This window comes from Oncorhynchus kisutch, linkage group LG6 (genome assembly GCF_002021735.2).
Source record: "Oncorhynchus kisutch isolate 150728-3 linkage group LG6, Okis_V2, whole genome shotgun sequence".
Taxonomy (NCBI): Eukaryota; Metazoa; Chordata; class Actinopteri; order Salmoniformes; family Salmonidae; genus Oncorhynchus; species Oncorhynchus kisutch.
This window is the reverse complement of record NC_034179.2, coordinates 54456880-54477181: the sequence shown is the minus strand read 5'-3', so window position 1 is coordinate 54477181 and position 20302 is coordinate 54456880. Positions and strand designations below refer to the sequence as shown.

General features: G+C 43.1%; 1 protein-coding gene across 3 annotated transcripts in view; it reads left to right on the top strand.

Annotated features, from left to right (window-relative positions):
• The window catches only part of LOC109892177 (neuronal vesicle trafficking-associated protein 2), a 35183-nt gene that overhangs the window by 9793 nt on the left and 5088 nt on the right, over positions 1 to 20302 (top strand). For all 3 annotated transcript variants that reach the window (XM_020484617.2, XM_020484618.2, XM_020484619.2), the window contains exon 3: positions 3322 to 3438. In XM_020484617.2, the coding sequence (XP_020340206.1) occupies positions 3322 to 3438 (117 nt within the window). The remainder of the gene's footprint in view (positions 1 to 3321; positions 3439 to 20302) is intronic.

Here is a 20302-nt window from a genome sequence, read left to right as displayed (position 1 = left end):
CCCTGAGCCTTCTTGGATTGGCTCTTCTAATGTAACTCTATGGCAGCACCCAAGGGGCTCGAATTTTCGATGTCTCCCCTTAGACTTGGCGGTGACGTAGTATCCCTATGAGTGACAGAACACTGAGCCAATCACGGCACAACGCTCCGTATTTTCTGCTGGTTTGCCCCACCACTGATCTAGTCTGAAACACCTGCATTTTGGAGCTGCCTTACTCAAGAAAACAAAAAAGAGACCGTGCTTGAATGTGACTTTATTAACTCAATGATACAGTTGAAGTCGGAAGTTTACATCCACTTAGGTTGGAGTCATTAAAACTAGTTATTCGACCACTCCACAAATGTATTGTTAAAAAATTATAGTTTTGGCAAGTTGGTTAGGACATCTACTTTGTGCATGACACAAGTAATTTTTCCAACAATTGTTTACAGACAGATTATTTCACTTATAATTCACGGTATCACAATTCCAGTGGGTCAGAAGTTTACATACGCTAAGTTGACTGCGCCTTTAAACAGCTTGGAAAATTCCAGAAAATGATGTCATGGCTTTAGAAGCTTCTGATAGGCTAATTGACATCATTTGAGTCAATTGGAGGTGTATTTGTGGATCTTTTTTAAGGCCTACCTTCAAACTCAGTGCCTCTTTGCTTGACATCATGGGAAAATCAAAAGAAATCAGCCAAGACCTCAGAAAAAAATTTGTAGACCTCCACATGTCTGGTTCATACTTGGGAGCAATTTCCAATTTCTAAACACCATGGGACCTTACAGCCGTCATACCGCTCAGGAAGGAGTTGCGTTCTGTCTCCTAGAGATGAACGTACTTTAGTGCGAAAAGTGAAAATCAATCCCAGAACAACAGCAAATGACATTGTGAAGATGCTGGAGGAAACAGGCACAAAAGTATCAATATCCATAGTAAAACGGGTCCTACATCGACATAAGCTGAAAGGCCGCTCAGCACATGGGGCACATACTCCAAAACCGCCATAAAAAACAGACTACGGCAGCTGCACATGGGGACAAAGATTGTACTTTTTGGAGAAATGTCCTCTGGTCTGATGAAACAAAAATAGAACTGTTTGGCCATAATGACCATCGTTATGTTTGGAGGAAAAACGGGGAGGCTTGCAAGCTGAAGAACACCATCCCAACCGTGAAGCACAGGGGTGGCAGTATCATATTGTGGCAGTGCTTTGTTGCAGGAGGGACTGGTGCACTTCACAAAATAGATGGCACCATAGATAATTTTCCTTTATGTGGATATATTGAAGCAACATCTCAAGACATCAGTCAGGAAGTTAAAGCTTGGTCGCAAATGGGTCTTCCAAATGGACAATGACCCCAAGCATACTTCCAAAGTTGTGGCAAAATTGGCTTAAGGACAACAAAGTCAAGGTATTGGAGTGCCCATCACAAAGCCCTGACCTCAACCCTATAGACAATTTGTGGGCAGAACTGAAAAAGCGTGTGTGAGCAAGGAGGTCTGAAAGAAATGAAAGAAATAAAAGCTGAAATAAATCATTCTCTCTACTATTATTCTGACATTTCACATTCTTAAAATAAAGTGGTGATCCTAACTGATCTAAGACAGGGAAGTTTTACCAGGATTAAATGTCAGGAATTGTGAAAAAACTTTAAATGAGTTTAAATGAGGTGTTTGTAAACTTCTGACTTCAACTGTATATACTTATTTTACATTGTTTGCAAACTGATATGTGACACACATTAATGCCAAAATAACCTGCAAAAACAGCCCCCCCAAAAAAAAATATTTATACACTACTGGTCAAAAGTTTTAGGACACCTACTCATACAAGGGTTTTTCTTTATTTTTACTATTTTATGCATTGTACAATAGCATCAGCATCAACTTCCGGTAGACAGGCGAAGTGCTAGTACGCTCAACTGAAAGGGATACCGTTCGTTTACAGTATGCTAAAATGAACTAATAGTATATAGAAGGTAGTATATATTCATTATGTATGTGGTATACAATTTGTTAGTATGGGTATTCGAACACAGCTCTTGTCTTTATGGGGCCAACGTCATAAGAACTATATTCAAAAGTTTGTTGTTTTATTGTGTATAGCAATGTCACATAACATTTTTATTTAATTGAGACAAATAGAGCCTTTTCATTGTTAAAATAGGTCTATGATTTTTTTCTCTTCAAAAAATGAATACTCTTGCAAGTATTCAAATACTAACATCCGTTTGGATATTTGAATAACCGTGTCCATCCTTTAGTATTAGCCATTTTGATCCACGTAAATCATAATGCAAATACAGTCCCTTTTGGATTATATGACTCAGGAGAAGCTCCTAGTACTTCCATTGACTAGAAATACCTACCTGGGAAACTGCAACTGCAGGTCCTCACCCAAGGGTAGCCTAACCATTGCTTTTATCTATGAATGAGAAATGAAATGACAGTGGTAATGATAACAGGGTCTCTCAAATAATAAAGGGGAGCATGGAGAGAAAAATGGGTGCAGACAGCCTGGTAATTCGGGGGGAAAATTAAATGTCAAAGTGATCGGGAGGGAGTCGGAGAGGCTGTAATTGCAGTAGCCGAGTCTCCTCTTGGAGACTTCAGGATAATATAATGCCATTCATTCCAGATTGTGAGTTGGAGAGTGGAGGTACCAGGGGTTTGTGGAAGGCGTAATTATTTTGGAAATATATTCCTTGATCCATCATTACTGGAAGTGCTAGCGTCACTCAGTTCCTGTGCTTTTGTCAAGTTAGAGAGGTTCAGGTGAATAGTGTCTAATAGCTGAGAGAAACAGTACAGTGGCCTGTAGAAGTGATAAGGAACCAGCAGTACAAACTGCTGAATTCATCAGTCATTTACTGCATAGTACTTTCTGCCGACACCTTAGGTGTAACATTCATACAAGCAGCCAAATGAGGCTCACACTTGTATCTCTCTCTCTCCCCCTCTGTATTTTGACTGCAATTCTGAGCCAATTTCAGTGAAGAATAGCAGAGTGACATTACTAGGACAGACCCCTGCTTACCCAGCTCTCTGTTCTTCTACATCATGTTAAAAGAGAGTTGATTGGCTCTGATTGGCGGGCATCATACGGGACAGTGCCTAAAATAGCCACCCCCTGACAGTTGCTTGGCAGAGGTTTTAGTTTTCCTCTCTGCCTTTGCCCTTTTGTATATATATAACACAGTGATGACGTAACAGCAAGACTTTGTGGTATGATGGCTTATGGCTGTGTCTAACCGAAGTCCAGCCAACCCATTAGTGATAATGTGCTGTGTCACTGTAACCGACTGACTGTGTATTGTTTTCCTCTCCCTGCAGGTGGTGGTGAAGACACGGACTGAGTACCAAACGGACCAGAAGAAAACCAAGCTGAAGGTGCCCAAGGTGGAGGAGTTCACCATCAGCTTCACTGATGGAGTATCAGAGAGAATCAAGGTACTAGGAAAGTTATTTCTTCATTCACTGAGACGTACCAACTATTCCCTCAGTGTGCTAAACAGCAACGTTGCTGCCGGAGGAAGCTGGTGGGAGGAGCTATAGGAGGATGGACTCACTGTAATGTCTGGAATGGAATTCGTGGAACGGCATCCAACACATCAACCATATGGAAACCACATGTTTGACTCAGTTCCATGAATTCCATTCCAGCCATTACAATGAGCCCATCCTCCTATAGCTCCTCCCACCAGCCCCCCCTGGCTGTGGCTGGCGTTTTCAGTATTATAATTCTGGTCCTAAGCACATAACCATCGTTCCTGATGAGGAGTTACCTTTGGGAAAGCATCAACTTCATTGGATCCGGATCGTAGTTTAATTTCTTAGGTGCTCTATGGGAAACAAAATTGTAATTTGGTTGTCATGGTAGCCAGAAGTCATGCATAAACTCATGAGAGTCTCTAATACTTGAGCTAGCAAGCTTGTACTGAATGCCTGTATGAATATTACAGTGTGCGATCCACAGTACCTGAGTAAATTCTGTCTGTATCATCTGAATTTATCACATTATTTACATACAAATTAGATTTCCAGGATGATATTCAAACCAAGATGCACTACTATCTTACCCAGAGCAGCTCTGTCTCGAACAGTGAGTGGAGACCCAGAGCATAGAGTGAAATGGATTGACCTCATCCATAATTAACACACCCTCTGCTTGATGAATGTCAATAGCAGTGGTCATTGTCCCCTCCACAGCTGCAATTCCTTATACAGTCGATGAGAGTGAGGCTATAACCATTTGGTACTGTTACATTTTGATGGAAGAGAGAGTTCTGCAGAGTGTTTGACTATAATTAATGTGAGATGGAGAAAGGAGAGCAGAGAGAGGGGAAGTTTGGCTTTGCCGTTAAGGTCATTTGAGGAGCCAGCAGAGAAGAAAGAGAATTAGATATTCAACACAAACAGAGGCTGTGAAGCTTGTCTGAGTGGGGTTGTGACTGACAGAGAGGCGGATATCTTCTGCCTTGCTCCCTCCGTGGCAGAGTGGAGAGGCTTGATCGACCATGCCTGGCCTTCCCTCCCACACCGGCAGATGAGACGGAGACATATGACCCGGAAACAAGGAGGGCCCTCCCTTGCAGACTGCAAGCAGTGAGCTATCAACTTCTGTTGGGTGGAAGGGAATTCAAATGAGACTTTTTTTTTACTCAGCCTGATTTGTGTGCTGTAGGGACTTTTGGGGTGGGCTGCCTGCCTTGCGTGACTGATGAACCTGGCCCAGCGCTGACTGAGGAGAGAGAGACGGATCTGTGTCGAAAGCTCGCACATCCCCTCTCCAAAGCTGTGCAGATTGTGTTGATGGATGAAGTTCTCCGTGCGATTGCTCCCTGATGAGCGCAGCCAAATTCCCCCTAGTTACTTTATCCGGGAAACAGGGGAGGAACGTTCTCCCTCATTAAACACACAAAACAAAAGAAGACGGAGGTCTCTTGGTATCTGATGCAGCAAAGCGGAACATATTAACATATCATGTCGAAATAAAAGGGGGAATTAGAAGGACTCAATTAAAGTGGGGAGGCGGATTGAGGGATGGATGGATGAGTGGGTGGATGGATAGGTGGACGGGGTTTAAGCAGGCTGCTGGGGCTCGGAGTGCAGGTTATTGCTCTCTCTTTTCTTTCCAGGCAGGGAGGCAGGATGTTTGACACACACAACCTGCCAAGTAGAGCACACAGCAGCAGCCACATCCAGAGTCCTGCCCACACCACACAACCAGAGAGACTCATCCAAAGCAATTATCCTATAATTATCTTCTGAGGAAATCTAAATCTGAAGATAAAAAGGCCTGTCGCAAGTAATGCTCCACTCCACCGAAGTGTTCGTGTTCTAACAGGTTGGAGGTCACGGATGTTCTACAAACAGCATGTCGTTTCAGTTGGATGAGTAATGCTGCCATACAGAATGTTCCGTGTGTGATTATTTTGTCATTTTTTGTTAGGCACGCACACATGCGCGCACACAGGAAAATTGGTTCATCTGCAACACTAGCTAGGCTCTCCCCATGTGCACATGAGGAGAGAGAAAATGACGTGAAAGTGCAGAGATCTGAGCTGAGATGCCTCTCTCTCTGTCAAGGGACTCGTCCTCTAGAGAAGCCGGCAGGCTGCAGAATGAGAATGAAGGACAGGCGCTGGCTGGGTGTCTCGGCTTGCAGAGATATCTCCACATATTCAACAATACTGCTAGTTTAGACCCCGATGCTGTTTTGTCTGCCATTTTATCAGTGGACACCGAGAGAGATGGAGTAGAGAGTCGGGATACAATGCGAAGCAGCGCAATTTATAAAAAATGTTTGTGCAGGTGTGGGTGTTCTCTTTATTAAGAGACAACGTACACTCACCGGTCAGTTTATTATTAGGTACACTCATCTAGTACCGGGTCGTACACTCCTTTGCCTCCAGAACAGCCTGAATTCTTTGGCATGTGTTCTACAAGGGGTTGGAAACGTTCCTTGCTTAATTGGTATCAAGGGACCTAATGTGTGCCAGGAAAACATTCCCCACACCATTACACCACCAGCCTGTACCGTTGACACCAGGCAGGATGGGTCCATGGACTCATGCTGCTCATGCCAAATCCTGACTCATCAGCATGACGCAACAGGAACTGGGATACGTCGGACTAGGCAATGTTTTCCCACTCCTCAATTGCCTAGTGTTGGTGATCGCATGTCCACTGGAGCTGCTTCTTCTTGTTTTTAGTTGATAGGATTGGAACCCGGTGTGGTCGTCTGCTGCAATATCCCATCCATGAAAAGAATTGGCGAGTTGTGCATTCCCGAGATGCCGTTCTGCACACCACTGTTGTACTGCTCGGTTATTTGTCTGTTTGTGGCCCGCCTGTTAGCTTGCACAATTCTTGCCATTCTCCTTCGACCTCTCTCATCAACAAGCTGTTTCTGCCCACAGGACTGCTGCTGACTGGATGTTTCTTGTTTGTCGCACCATTCTTGGTAAACCCTAGACACTGTTGCGTGTGTGAAAAACACTGAGTTACTGGATCCGGCATGCCTGACACTGACGAGCTAATTCTAACGTTCAATCGAACAGTAACTGAATGCCTTGATGTTTGTCTGCCTGCTTTATATAGCAAGTCACGGCCACCATAACTCAACGTGGTGGTGGACCTAATTAACTGACCAGTGAGTGTATGTTTTGGATTGTGAGGCATCACATTGATTTACATGGATTCTCTGTGGAACTCTAAATATGTTACAAAGAAATGTATCATTTCCATGTAGAGAGGCTGTTACGTACACCTCTAGGAGGGGGGAATGCAACACCCTGCTACAACTCAACTCCTTGCGGAGTGAAAAAAAGTATGTGATTGTAGGTGCGGGTAAGGATGACAGAGAATATTACAGTTTACAGGGAATTTATTCTTCCTTCACACGGTAAGGTGGAGAAAAGGGGCTGGATGGAACCAAAGCAAAGGAAATAAAAAATATGTTCCTCTCCTACCTACCCACTGGTTACCTATTCTTAGCACAACCTGGCGCGCTAACCAAAATACAGGGGGTGGTACGCCCAGGTCTTACCTAGTGTGCATAGACATAGTAAATACTACGGGTATATGTATGCTAGCAGTCCTCTTGCCTAAACACTCCCAAGGTGCCTTCCCCGGGAATAAATTAAACAAAATAAATTCACCAAACTTAGTGACAATTTGAATAAACCAAAAACATTAGGTACTATGGTATACCTCTACAGGAGCGGCTACAAAACACAGGACATACAAAGAAGCTCTCTCTCGAAACAAAGGAACACTCGCTTTTCAAGCTGCGGAAGGAGTCGGTAATTGCAGACAGCTGTATCCCCTGACGAGAGGGTGGGGTCAGAGCTCCAATTAGTGATGGGCCGACCAATCAGCTGCTTTGGAATTCAGGAAGCCATTTCCTGAAATACGCACATACATATACACAAACTCACAACAACACAGACACTGGGGAATGTAACAGAGGCTATTCTCCCTGTATTCAGACAGCCCTTCAGACTGACAATAAGTAATGCACTAGCTCACAGCGTCCCCAACGTGCATATTTGACTAACATGCTTTCCTCAGCTCTGCCACACAACTGAGGCATGTCAATGGCCAGTATGAATCAGCCTTTGATACAGTCAGTCCTCCAGTCAGTAGCTATGTTATGGCCTCTGGCCAGCAGCAACCACCAGTCCTCTACTATTTTGTCAGTCTGTCACTTGCGCCGTAGGAGGGCTGCAGACCAGCGAGTAAATACAAACACTCACCCTCTGACCCACTCACCCTGGAGCCATGGAAACACTGCCAGGTCCTAGTGGTAGCCAATTAGAGACACCTTCATGGTGAATGCTGGCCATTGATTGGATCAACATGGCATTGCATGGGGAGGTTAAACTTTTAATGGTTATGGCATGAGTAGATAGGAGGCATTGTTTGATAGCTAAGATTGAGCATGTGGAGAAAGTGTTACAATGAATTGCTTTCCCCATTATTGCCACTCACACATATACAAACAGGCTACAGATGGGAAATACGATATGCTAATTTATGACTCCTATTCACTGTTCCATTGGACCAAAATAACAACAAAAGACGGTTAGTAGTGTGTGCGCCAAAGGGGCAATTTCTTTTTGTGATTTGTCATTTCAAAAAGGACAGCGTATTTGAGGTGCCATGGGGGACAAGGGCTTTTGTGTGAACAATGCCTGAGATGATTTATAGAGCCAGATGGCTTTTTCTCTGTTCTAACGCTGATTAATCCCACCTCTCAGCTGCCTCCAATACCTCACAATCATTACATCTGAATATAGAGCTAATATTAAATCCAATGAACTTTGTCCCTAATGATTATACATTCTGTATAAAGTTTCAGGACGAGTTCAATTTTCCGTCAACTCTACCAGGTTTACATTCTGTCATCTGTTTTTCACTCCCTGCAGAAGTGATTGGAACATTTGATCTACCATGATGTGGGAATAGAACGATGCTCACATTGAGGAGGTAGCATATAGGGATCTTATTTGTGATCCAAGCAGTCCATGTCAGGGATGCTGTGGTTTGTTTCTGGTTAGTGTGACTGACACTTTCCATAAGCACTGTGCATGTTGTGAGACCATGACGAAAACAGTGGGACTCTCATTGACTGCTGTGCTCTGTCAGAGCTCTCTCCTCCATCAGACTACGGCATTTGGGGCCCCGGGGCACCTACCTTCAGGGGGCCTCCATTCCTGGCCTGGCAAGGTGAGCTTGGGGATCAATTAGTGGCTCCAGATACAGAACAGGTTTTGTTTTTCTCTCTCTCGCCTCCCCAATTCTCTCTGTGTGTTATTACAGTATGACACTCGCTGGGCTCTCTATCTCTCTAGATTTATATCTGTTCGTCTTTCTCCTCTACTCTCTATCTCTTCTCTTTGTACTGTACATCATTACATTTCGGCCAACTGGCCTGAGGATCCCTTGGCACCGTGGCGGGGGAGCCACTGCCCAGGAGCACCAGCCTTGTTGTTGTGCTGCCGATGATGCTCTCAGACAGTGACTCAGTGGAGTAGGCATTAGGTACAATTAACTAAGCACTTGGTAGCACACAGCCAGGCAGGCAGGGTCCACATAGGGCCATGTGGAACTCTCTTCATCTCCTCATCAAGCTGCTCCTCCTCTCCCTACATCTAGCACATACGAGGTGTGTGTGTGTGTGTGTGTGTGTGTGTGTGTGTGAGACGCTGGAGACTGAGTGACCCGAAGATATTAATGTCTAAGGGATGTTAAAAGAGGAGGTTTGAGGACTGTTTAGTTGTTCTTTACCAAGCCTATGGGGTGTTGTCGGGTAGATTTCCCGAGCCCCGAACACATCAGCATTAATATCTCCTCTTTCTCCTCAGCAACGTTATGTCTCTGACATGCTTGCTTATTAGCTAATCAAATTGGTTTTGTTTGCATATCCTCTGAACCTCGTTAGTGGTGTGTTTACTCAGAACAGGTAGATGGCCAGGATTCCACTCATTTTATCGCAAAAAAAAAAAAGAAGAAAGTGAGTGAGTGCCATGCTGCCAGGAAGAAGATGAGGCTCAGCTCCGGTCTCTGAGGTTTACTCCACGTCCTCTTCTCTGTGCATGCGGATATTCATAGAACGCCACTACAGTAAGTCTTCCGAGTGTTATCCCTAAAAAAAATTGAGATTGTGTCCCTAAGTTCATAATCTTGAGCCAGGGACTGTCCTTATTAGACATGGCAGTGTGTTCCTTCACACACTTGAAGTTCTATCTCCTGAGAGACCTGTCCTAATTGGGAAACATTAACATAATGAGAAATGAACTCATACTGAACATGACACTGCTTCCTTTCTCTAATGGATAAGTGGCATTCTATTGGCATTTGTGTGTCAGTATAATTGTGTGTTGATCATTATGCACATACAGTCAGGTCAATAATTATTGGCACCCTTGATAAAGATGACCAAAAAAGACTGTATAAAATAAATAACACAAAATACTGAGCTATATTGTATGCTCGGAAAATTGGGAAATTATATTATTTTATACTCTTAGAATAGAGAACGAGATTTAGTTTAACAAGTAATACAAAAAAATACAAAAAAGATTGGGGACAATGTTATTGTCACCCGTTTTCAATACTCTAGCATCCTCCCCTAGCGAGGATAACGACACTGAGCCTTTTTCTAAGAATGTTTTATGACATTGGAGAACAGGACCTGTAGATGCAAGTTATGAGGTACTTTTCTGCATATTCTTCTCTTTTTCAATACCAAACCCACCACTGGTGTGCGTTTTCATCTGATCATAGCACTGCCTTTGGATTGGAAGCGGTGCTGTGGTCAGATGACATGAAATTAGAGCTCTTTGGCCACTCACACCAGTGGTGGGTTTGGTATTGAAAAACAGAAGCGCATGCAGAAAAGTAACTCATACCTACGGTAAAATATTATGGTAGACCTTTAATGTTATGGGGCTATTTTGCTTTCCACTCGTCCTGGGGCCCTTGTTAAGGTCAATGGCATCATGAACTTTACCAAGTACTCAAGGATTTTAGCCCAAAACCTGGTTGCCTCTGCCAGGAGGCTGACACTTGGCCGCAAGTGGATCTTCCAGCAAGACAATAACCGCAAGCACTAATCAAATCTACAAAATTATCATTTTGCACTGACCATCTCGGTCTCTGGAGTTGAACTCAATAGAAAACCTCTGGTTTGAATTGAAGAGGGCAGTCCATAAGAGCAGATGAAGTATATCAAGGATCTGGAACGTTTCTGTATGGAGCAATGGTCTAAGATCCCTCCCAATGTGTTCTCCAACTCATAAAACAATTAAGAAAAGGCTCAGTGTCGTTATCCTCGCAAGGGGTGCTACAGTATTTAGATTTGTTTACTTGTTAAACAAAATGTCTTTCTCTGAGCAATTGTATTAGTATAAAATAATAATTTCCACATTTCTTGGAGCATACATTATAGCTCAGTATTTGTATATTGTTTTGTATACAGCCTTTTTTGCTCATCTTTATCAAGGGTTCCAATAATTATGGACCTGACTATCGGTATCATAGTTGTCATACAGATTGTACTGTACAGAAATCTGATTTTGTTGCATTGAAGATGTACGTGTGGCTCTTTAGAGATGACCCGAGAGTCAGATGACATCTCAACAAGAGAGAATATGTTTGTACTTTGTGGTTGTTCTAGACATGGTTACCTCCACAGGATAATCAACCCGCATGGGACATCCATTCTCCCCTGGCACGTCTCCTGAGCGACACTCCTCTTCTTCCCTTCCTCAGCTACTACAGTACCATGCCCTAGTGGGCATTCCCCTGCAGGTTGCCATGTTGCTCACTCCTCTGAAACCATTTCATAAGAGCATTGGCAGGAAATCTAAGATGATTACATCCTAGAAAAGAAAAAAAAAGACAGTTGTAGTTCCCTCGGTCTTACAAAGCTCCCTCCATTTTACGAAGTCTTAGACTCGGAGATGCAGTTATCTGGTCATTGTTGTGAAAATGGCAGACGAAGATGATTTTCTTCGTGTTATTTATCTTACAATAGAAGAAAATGGTTTATTTTCTGTGCCTGATAAGAATATGACGCAAAGACAATGGGCCTTTATTCCTAATCAGGTCCCAATCAAGGACCTATTGATTTACTTAGGACTTATCTTCCCATTGTTCTGTCAGCACCAACCTGGTGCTAGAGGAAGAAGAACAGATTCTCTCTAGCTTTCTCTCTGCCTCACTATCTCCCCCCCTGGAGCGACTGTAAGAGTTTTCGCTCTAACATATGGCTGGGAAAGTGGTCTTGCTGTGAGGGTGGCGTTCTAACAGCATACGGGATGGAGACTGGAATTACAAGGCTGGGCGAGCGTTAGGTAGGAAAGGGTAGATAAAACTGACACTTGTATAGCAAAACCATATGTCTGATGTTGACAGAAATGGTGCTGAAGAAACATAGCAGCCATATGCTGACATTTTCCCCTGCATTCGGAACCTACAATAATAAATCAAGATTTGAACAGCAACCTATTACACAAAAAGCCACAGATGATTCAGTGAACTGCTGAACAACATGTGGGGGAGAGGAGATGAGGGGTGATAGACAGAAGGGAGTGAGAATATTAAAACTAGCAGTTGTTGTGGGCGGTTAACGGAGTCATTGAGATGTCCAGCCATCCACAGTATGGACATCTGCAGTGGGGCTCATCTCAGGGAGAGCGACACAATCACGTCTGACTCTTTAATCTGTTTGGATTGTCTTTTGTTTCCTCAACGTGGCCAGCTGAAGAACACTCCCTCTCTGCACTGTACCACTGACTGTATTGTTACTGTAGCACCGTAACACATCCACCCTGCTGCACTCCAGGGATGTTTAGCCAGTGAATAAATCCCACTGCTGCCGGGGGATTATGAGCCTCCGTCTATATGGATTATACTGACGTCAGATTATGACGCCGACAACAACAACAGCAGTAGAAACATCAACCTTGAGCCTCAGCAGCAGGGCAGAGTAATAAACTAACATGCAGGCGGAGAAACAGTGCTGGCATAGGAGAGGCGAGCAGATGGTCTAATGTCTCGCCTATGTCTGTCTGCACTAACTAGACTAGAGCTGCAATGTTCGGGGCAAATTTGACCTCATTTGATGACGTCCCTCCCTGACCTCATTGAAGAGTTAAGTGCTAAGGGAATGTTCATGTAGGCCCACAATTGGCACAAGGACAAATACACTTTGGCATTGCCACTAGCCGGAAAAAAGCTTTCGAAAATGAAACAGTGTGTATTTAATCAAAAATACAGATCAAAACAAACGGTGTCATGGCGGTACAGATACCAGACCCCTGACTATCCCAGTGAAATAATACCAGCACTTCAAATGGGCCAATTTGATGGCACAGGGTCATCTGTCACTGCACACCAATGTAATCCCCATTACAGTCCAAGCAAGTCCATCCTATTCTCAACTAACCCAGTGTCAGCGTGGAGCACACATCTGCCAATAACCACAAGAAAAAATACTACAGTTTACTGAAGAATACTACAGTACTTCCTACAGAATTCTGTAGAATAATTAAGTGATAATGCCCGAGAAGCCGGTGTTTGGAGGATATATTGGCACGGGTGTTGTTAGGCCCGAGACGAAGTAAACCTTTTTATACAACAGGTTACCAACATATTTAAATAATGATTGGCATATTTTCATATTTCATATTCATTTATTTATACTTTTTCATCCTTCCACAAGATATAGTCCTGACACAAATCTAGGGTTGCTACCCAACCCGGCTTGTCGTTCGTTATACCGGTTCGGTTGCCAGAGAAGCGACCCAGTCGTTCAGTATTGTTCTGTATCTAGGGATGCGGCCCAGTCTTTCGTTCTAAATGTTCCATTGCCATACTGGCTGGCAACGTTCTTATCCCTTGCTTGCTAGCTAGCCAACTACGGCTAATTTACAGTCACATCAAACATTGCAGCCAGATTAACAGCAAAGTAGCTGCATTTGCGTTTGTTTAAGCTGCTTTCTAGTGACATTTATTTGGATACATCCATAACAATGAGCTAATGATGTGTGATTTCGCCTGGCGCAGAAAATGTGCTCATTTGTCAGGACACTGTTGTTCAGAGGAGCTAGCCAACAACACAGCTAACACAATCACTTCAAACTGAAGCTGGAAAGACTGCAAACTAGCTGCACTTTGTTTCGTTTACATGTTTTCTATTGATAGTTCTTTGTATATATATCCATAAAAATTATGCTGATTCATAATTTCGACTGGCTGAGAAAAGCTGCTTGCTTATCGGTCTCATACCGACTCCTGACACATTCATTACTATGGGACAGCTGGTGATCGAATTTGAATGTTGAAACAATGTTGCAAATTTCGGAGAGACATACAGCAAGGTTTATACAAATCTCCACTGTTGAAAACTAAATGTTAGTATAAAAGAATTGTGAGATAATGTAAAGATTTTTTTTTTATAGTTCATAAATTGGCTGGGCTGATGAGACAGTGGATTGCGCAGTCAGATGGAACAGAGTAAATAAGCATTTCAACGTCATAGATTTAGCCGGTGGTAATTTCTGGAATAAAAACTGACTGGAATGCGGTTTTAACCCATCAGCATTCAGGATTAGACCCTCCCCTTGTGTAGTATACTACACACTGTAGTATCCCTTGATCATGTGTAGTACTTACTATAGAATGTTGTAGTGTACTCTAGAACAGTGATTCTCAACTGGGGGGTCAATGATTTGAAGGGGTCGCAAGACTTGTGCAAGAATATATAAAACATTTATTTTATTTTGAACAGTAACCGCCGCACCTCAACATTTATTTTGAAAGGATACCGCCGCACCGCTTATTGTTGCTGACTTTACAGAACGTTACTGCTACACACAGGCGTGCGTGCGCTGTACGGCTTATTGTTGCTGACTTTGCACGTGCAGAATGTCCACAGTGATGAAATGGCTAGCTACGTTCGGACTCAGAGGGTTTTCGCGCTGCACATACTCACTTACCAAAACAATAACGTTCTCGCCCCACACATACCCACTTCAAGCGGAGATTGCTATGTTTCTTTCGGAAAACATGTCACCTTGGGCTGACCATTTCGATTGAGAGGAGTAGTTCACGAAGGTTGACTACCTGGCGGATTTTTTAAAGAATCTGAATTCGCTCAATGTGTCAAAGCAAGGGATGGGGGCACAATCAATTTGAACAGAGGGACAACGTGGATGCCTTCAAGATGAAGCTTACCGTTTGGCCAAATCATATTTCTAACAGGAGGATTGACATGTTTCCCCAATGCTGATTTCGAGATTGAGAATCTGATCAACAAAGCGCACAGCGGCACAAAGCAGAAACAAACTGGACAGCCAGCATGACATCCGAGTTGCCCTGTCAACCATCACCCCAGACATCAATAAACTTATCAAACTGAAGAAACACCCCCAGGATTCCCACTGATAGGCCACACACACACGCAATAACTAAACAGATAAATTAGTTATTGTTCAGTATGTTAATTATTATTGTTAATTAATTCTGACATTCATATTACATTTTATTGAACTAGTTAAAAATATACACCTTTTCAAGGTTGTGAAGCTACTCATATGGTAATTATGATGACCAAATCCTAATGATTGTTTTTTTTCTTCGATATTAAACACTGGTATGTATTACTGTTCATTAACATTATTGGACTGGTTTCGATGTCATGTTCTGAATCTGATCATTAATTACACCCACTCCTGAACTGGTCGCCTCATTAAATGGCTTATTCTCCTGAATTGATAATAAATGTTCTCTGTTAATATGGCTGCGTAATGACTTTCTTTAATACCATAATAGTAGCCCATTGACATGCTGACCACACCACTTGATTCGCAAAACAAATTTAAACATGTACGTTACTCAATTATTGCACCCACAATGCCCGCGAGCGTCTGCGTTGCCAAGGACTAAAATAGAAGTCGGTTCTATTTGTGATGCTGATCGTGGTGCAAATTCTGCCTCTCCCATCTCCTCATTGGTTTATAGAAGCAGGTACCCATGTGCCATCTCCTCATTGGTTATACCCACGTGGGTGATTGGAAGATGAACTGAGTTTGGTCGGTCGTCGTGGTAACTGAGATGACAATCGCCATATAAAGTGCAAAGAAGAAAAAGCCCGGAAGGAGGAGAGATGACTAGAAACGATTCGGTTGACTGTTTTATAGGTGGATTAATTGTCGGCGTAGAGGACCTTGTGCATTTCAGGTAAAATAACAACTCAATGTTTATATCCTAGGACAAATTAGCTATCAACAGCAAGCTAGCTAAATAAGACAAATGAACTAGGAACTGCAAGCTAGCTAGCTAAAATGCCATAAATGTTTAATGCTTTTCGACCTGTCCCCAAATTACTATAATTGGTTCAGAGTTTGTTTTGAAATTTAACCTGCGTGTCTTGAATGCGTTTTGTGTGGGGGGACAAAATTAATTTGCGCACAATGGCGCACGCACACCGCTGGTTTGGGTACGTTGTGAGACAGAGTCTGCGGTCCAGAAGATGGCACCGAAGAGCATGGCAGATGTTTTACATTCTCCCAACCAATTGTGCTATTTTGTTAGTTTTTTTGCGTTTTGTGTAACTTATTGTGTACATAAAGTTGCTGCTACCGTCTTTTGTGACCGAAAATAACTTCTGGGCATCATAACAGTGATTACTCACCGCGGACTGGAAGAAACTTTTTCCTTTAACGAGTCTGTCGAGAAGGATATCCTGCTTTCACCGGAACAGGCCCAGATTCCCACCTTTTGCGTGAAGAAAAAAAACGAACATCTTATGTTATACTGAGACGTGGCTGAACGAAGATACGGACAATATAGAGCTAGCAGGATTTTCCATGCACTGGCAGAACAGAGACGCTACCTCTGGTAAGATGAGGGGTGGGGTGTGTGTGTGTTTATTTGTCAACAGCTGTTGCTCAATGTCTAATATTAAAGAAGTCTCGAGGTATTGCTTGCCTGAGGTAGAGTACCTTATGATAAACTGTAGACCACACTATCTACCAAGAGAGTTCTCATTTATATAGTTCCTAGCTGTCAATTTACCACCACAGAATGAAGCTGGCACTAAGACCTCTCTCAACCAACTCTATTGAAATATATATATATATATATATATATATATATATATATATATATATATATTTCACCTTTATTTAACCAGGTAGGATAGTTGAGAACAAGTTCTCATTTACAACTGCGACCCGGCCAAGATAAAGCAAAGCAGTTTGACACATACAACAACACAGAGTTACACATGGAATAAACAAACATACAGTCAATAATACAGTAGGGAAAAAAAGTCTATAGACAGTGTGTGCAAATGAGGTAAGATAAGGGAGGTAAGGCAATAAATAGGGCATGGTGGCGAAGTAATTACAATATAGCAATTAAACACTGGAATGGTAGATGTGCAGAAGATGAATGTGCAAGTAGAGATACTTGGGTGCAATGGAGCAAGATGAATAAATACAGTATGGGGATGAGGTAGTTGGATGGGCTATGTACAGGTGCAGTGATCTGTGAGCTGCTCTGACAGCTGGTGCTTAAAGCTAGTGAGGGAAATATGAGTCTCCACCTTCAGTGATTATTAAAGTTCGTTCCAATGATTGGCAGCAGAGAACTGGAAGGAAAGGCGGTTAAAGGAGGAATTGGCTTTGGGGTGACCAGTGAGATATACCTGCTGGAGCGAGTGCTACGGGTGGGTGCTGCTATGGTGACCAGTGAGCTGAGATAAGACGGGGCTTTACCTAGCAAAGACTTGTAGATGACCTGGAGCCAGTGGATTTGGCGACGAGTATGAAGCAAGGTCCAGCCAACGAAAGCGTACAGGTGACATCGGTGGGTAGTATATGGGGCTTTGGTGACAAAACGGATGGCACTGTGATAGACTGCATCCAATTTGTTGAGTAGAGTGTTGGAGGCTATTTTGTAAATTATATCCCCGAAGTCGAGTATCGGTAGGATGGTCAGTTATATGCGGGTATGTTTGGCAGCATGAGTGAAAGATGCTTTGTTGCGAAATAGGAAGCCAATTCTAGATTTAATTGTGGATTAGAGATGCTTAATGTGAGTCTGGAAGGAGAGTTTACAGTCTAGCCAGACAGCTAGGTATCTGTAGTTGTCCACATATTCTAAGTCAGAACCGTCCAGAGTAGTGATGCTGGACGGGTGGTAGGTGCGGGCAGCAATCGGTTGAAGAGCATGCATTTAGTTTTACTTGCATTTAAGAGCAGTTGGAGGCCACAGAAGGAGAGTTGTGGCATTGAAGCTTGTCTGGAGGTTAGTTAGCCTGTTTGGAATAGGGGGCAGCATTTTCACGTTTGGATGAAAAGCGTGCCCAGAGTAAACTGCCTGCTACTCTGTCCCAGATGCTATATATGCATATTATTTGTAGTATTTGATAGAAAACACTCTGAAGTTTCTAAAACTGTTTGAATGATGTCTGTGAGTATAACATAACTCATATGGCAGGTGAAAACCTGAGACAAATCCAACCAGGAAGTAGGAAATCTGAGGTTTGTAGATTCATTTAGGTGATTGCCTATCCAATATGCTGTGTCTATGGGGCCAGATTGCACTTCCCAAGGCTTCCAGCCGATGTCAACACTCTTTAGAAAGTTGTTTGAGGCTTCTATTGTGGAAGGGGCTCGAATAACAGCTGTTTCAACAAGTGGACTAGGCTGTGGCCAATCAGTTGTTTACTGCACGGTCACGCGGGCGTGCCGTTCCTTCTTTTTCCTCTGTAATGAATACGCCATTGTCCGGTTGGAATATTATTGAAGATTTATTATAAAAAATATTGTGATTGTAAACATTGTTTGACATGTTTCTACAAACTGTAATGCAACTCTTTTGACTTTTTGTCTGGATTTTGCACTCGCACATTGTGCCTTTGGAATAGTGAACTAAACGAGCGAACAAAACATAGGTATTTGGACATAAATATCGAACAAAACAAACATTTCTTGTGGGAGTCCTGGGAGTGCATTCCGACGAAGATCAGCAAAGGTAAGTGAAGATTTATAATGCTATTTATGACTTTTGTTGACTCGGCGGGTAACTGTATGGCTTGCTGTTGTGGCTGAACACCTGTTCTCAGATTATTGAATATTGTGCTTTTGCCGTAAAGCTTTTTTGAAATCTGACACAGCGGTTGCATTAAGAACAAGTTTCTTTAATTCTATGTAAAACATGTATCTTTCAAAGTTTATGATGAGTATTTATGTTATTTGATGTGGCTCTCTGCAATTTCTCCCGATGTTTTGGAGGCATTTCTGAACATGGCACCAATGTAAACTGAGGTTTTTGGATATAAATATTGTCACGCCTTGGTCTTAGTATTTTGTGTTTTCTTTAATTATTTGTTCAGGCCAGGGTGTGACATGGGTTTGTGTGTTGTGTTTCGTATTGGGGTTTGTAGTATTTGGGATCGCGGCTGATTAGGGGTGTTGTATAGGCTTGGCTGCCTGAGGCGGTTCTCAATCAGCAGTCAGGTGCTTCTCGTTGCCTCTGATTGGGAACCGTATTTAGGTAGCCTGAGTTCGCTTTGTATTTCGTGGGTGATCGTTCCTGTCTCTGTGTAGTTTCACCAGATAGGTTTCACGTTCAGTTTGTTGTTTTTTGTATTTATAAGTTAGTTCATGTATCGTTCCGTCATTTGTTTCATTAAAGATCATGATTAACCACCACGCTGCATTTCGGTCCTCTCTTTCAACAAACGAAGAACGCAGTTACAAATATGAACTTGATCGAACAAAACATACATTTATTGTGTAACATTGAGTCCTGGGAGTGTCACCTGATGAAGATCGTCAAAAATGGAGTAAAATTCTTGTATGGTTGAGGAATTTTAATTATGAGATTTCTGTTGTTTTGAATTTGGCGCCCTGCACTTTCACTGGCTGTTGGCGAGGTGGGACGCTAGCGTCCCAAACGATCCCAGAGAGTTTAACAGGTCAACATTCACAAGGCCGCAGGGCCAGACAGATTACCAGGACGTGTACTCCGAGCATGCGCTGACCAACTGGCAAGTGTCTTCACTGACATTTTCAACCTCTCCCTGTGAGTCTGTAATACCAACATGTTTCAAGCAGACCAGAATAGTCCCTGTGCCCAAGAACACTAAGGTAACCTGCCTAACGAATGACTACCAACCCGTAGCACCCATGAAATGCTTTGAAAGGCTGGTCATAGGTCACATCAACACCATTATCCCAAAAACCCTAGACCCACTCTAATTTGCATACCACCCCACAGATCCACAGATGATCCTATCTCTATTACACTCCACACTGCCCTTTCACACCTGGACAAAAGGAACACTTATGTAAGAATACTGTTCACTGACTACAGCTCAGCGTTCAACACCATAGTGCCCTCAAAGCTCATCACTAACCTAAGGACCCTGGTACTAAACACTTCCCTCTGCAACTGGCTCCTGGAATTCCTGAAGGGCCGCCCCCAGGTGGTAAGAATAGGCAACAACATGTCTGCCACTCTGACCCTTAACACTGGTGCCCTTCAGGGGGTGTGTACTTAGTCCACTCCTGTACTCCCTGTTCACCCACAACTGCGTGGCTAAGCACGACTCCAACACCATCATTAAGTTTGCTGACGACACAACATGATGAGACGGCCTATAGGGAGGAGGTCAGAGAACTGGCAGTGTAGTGCCAGGACAACATCCTCTCCCTCAATGTGAGCAAAGCTAAGGAGCTGATCATGGACTACAGGAAAAGGCAGGCCGAACAGGCCCCCCATTCACATC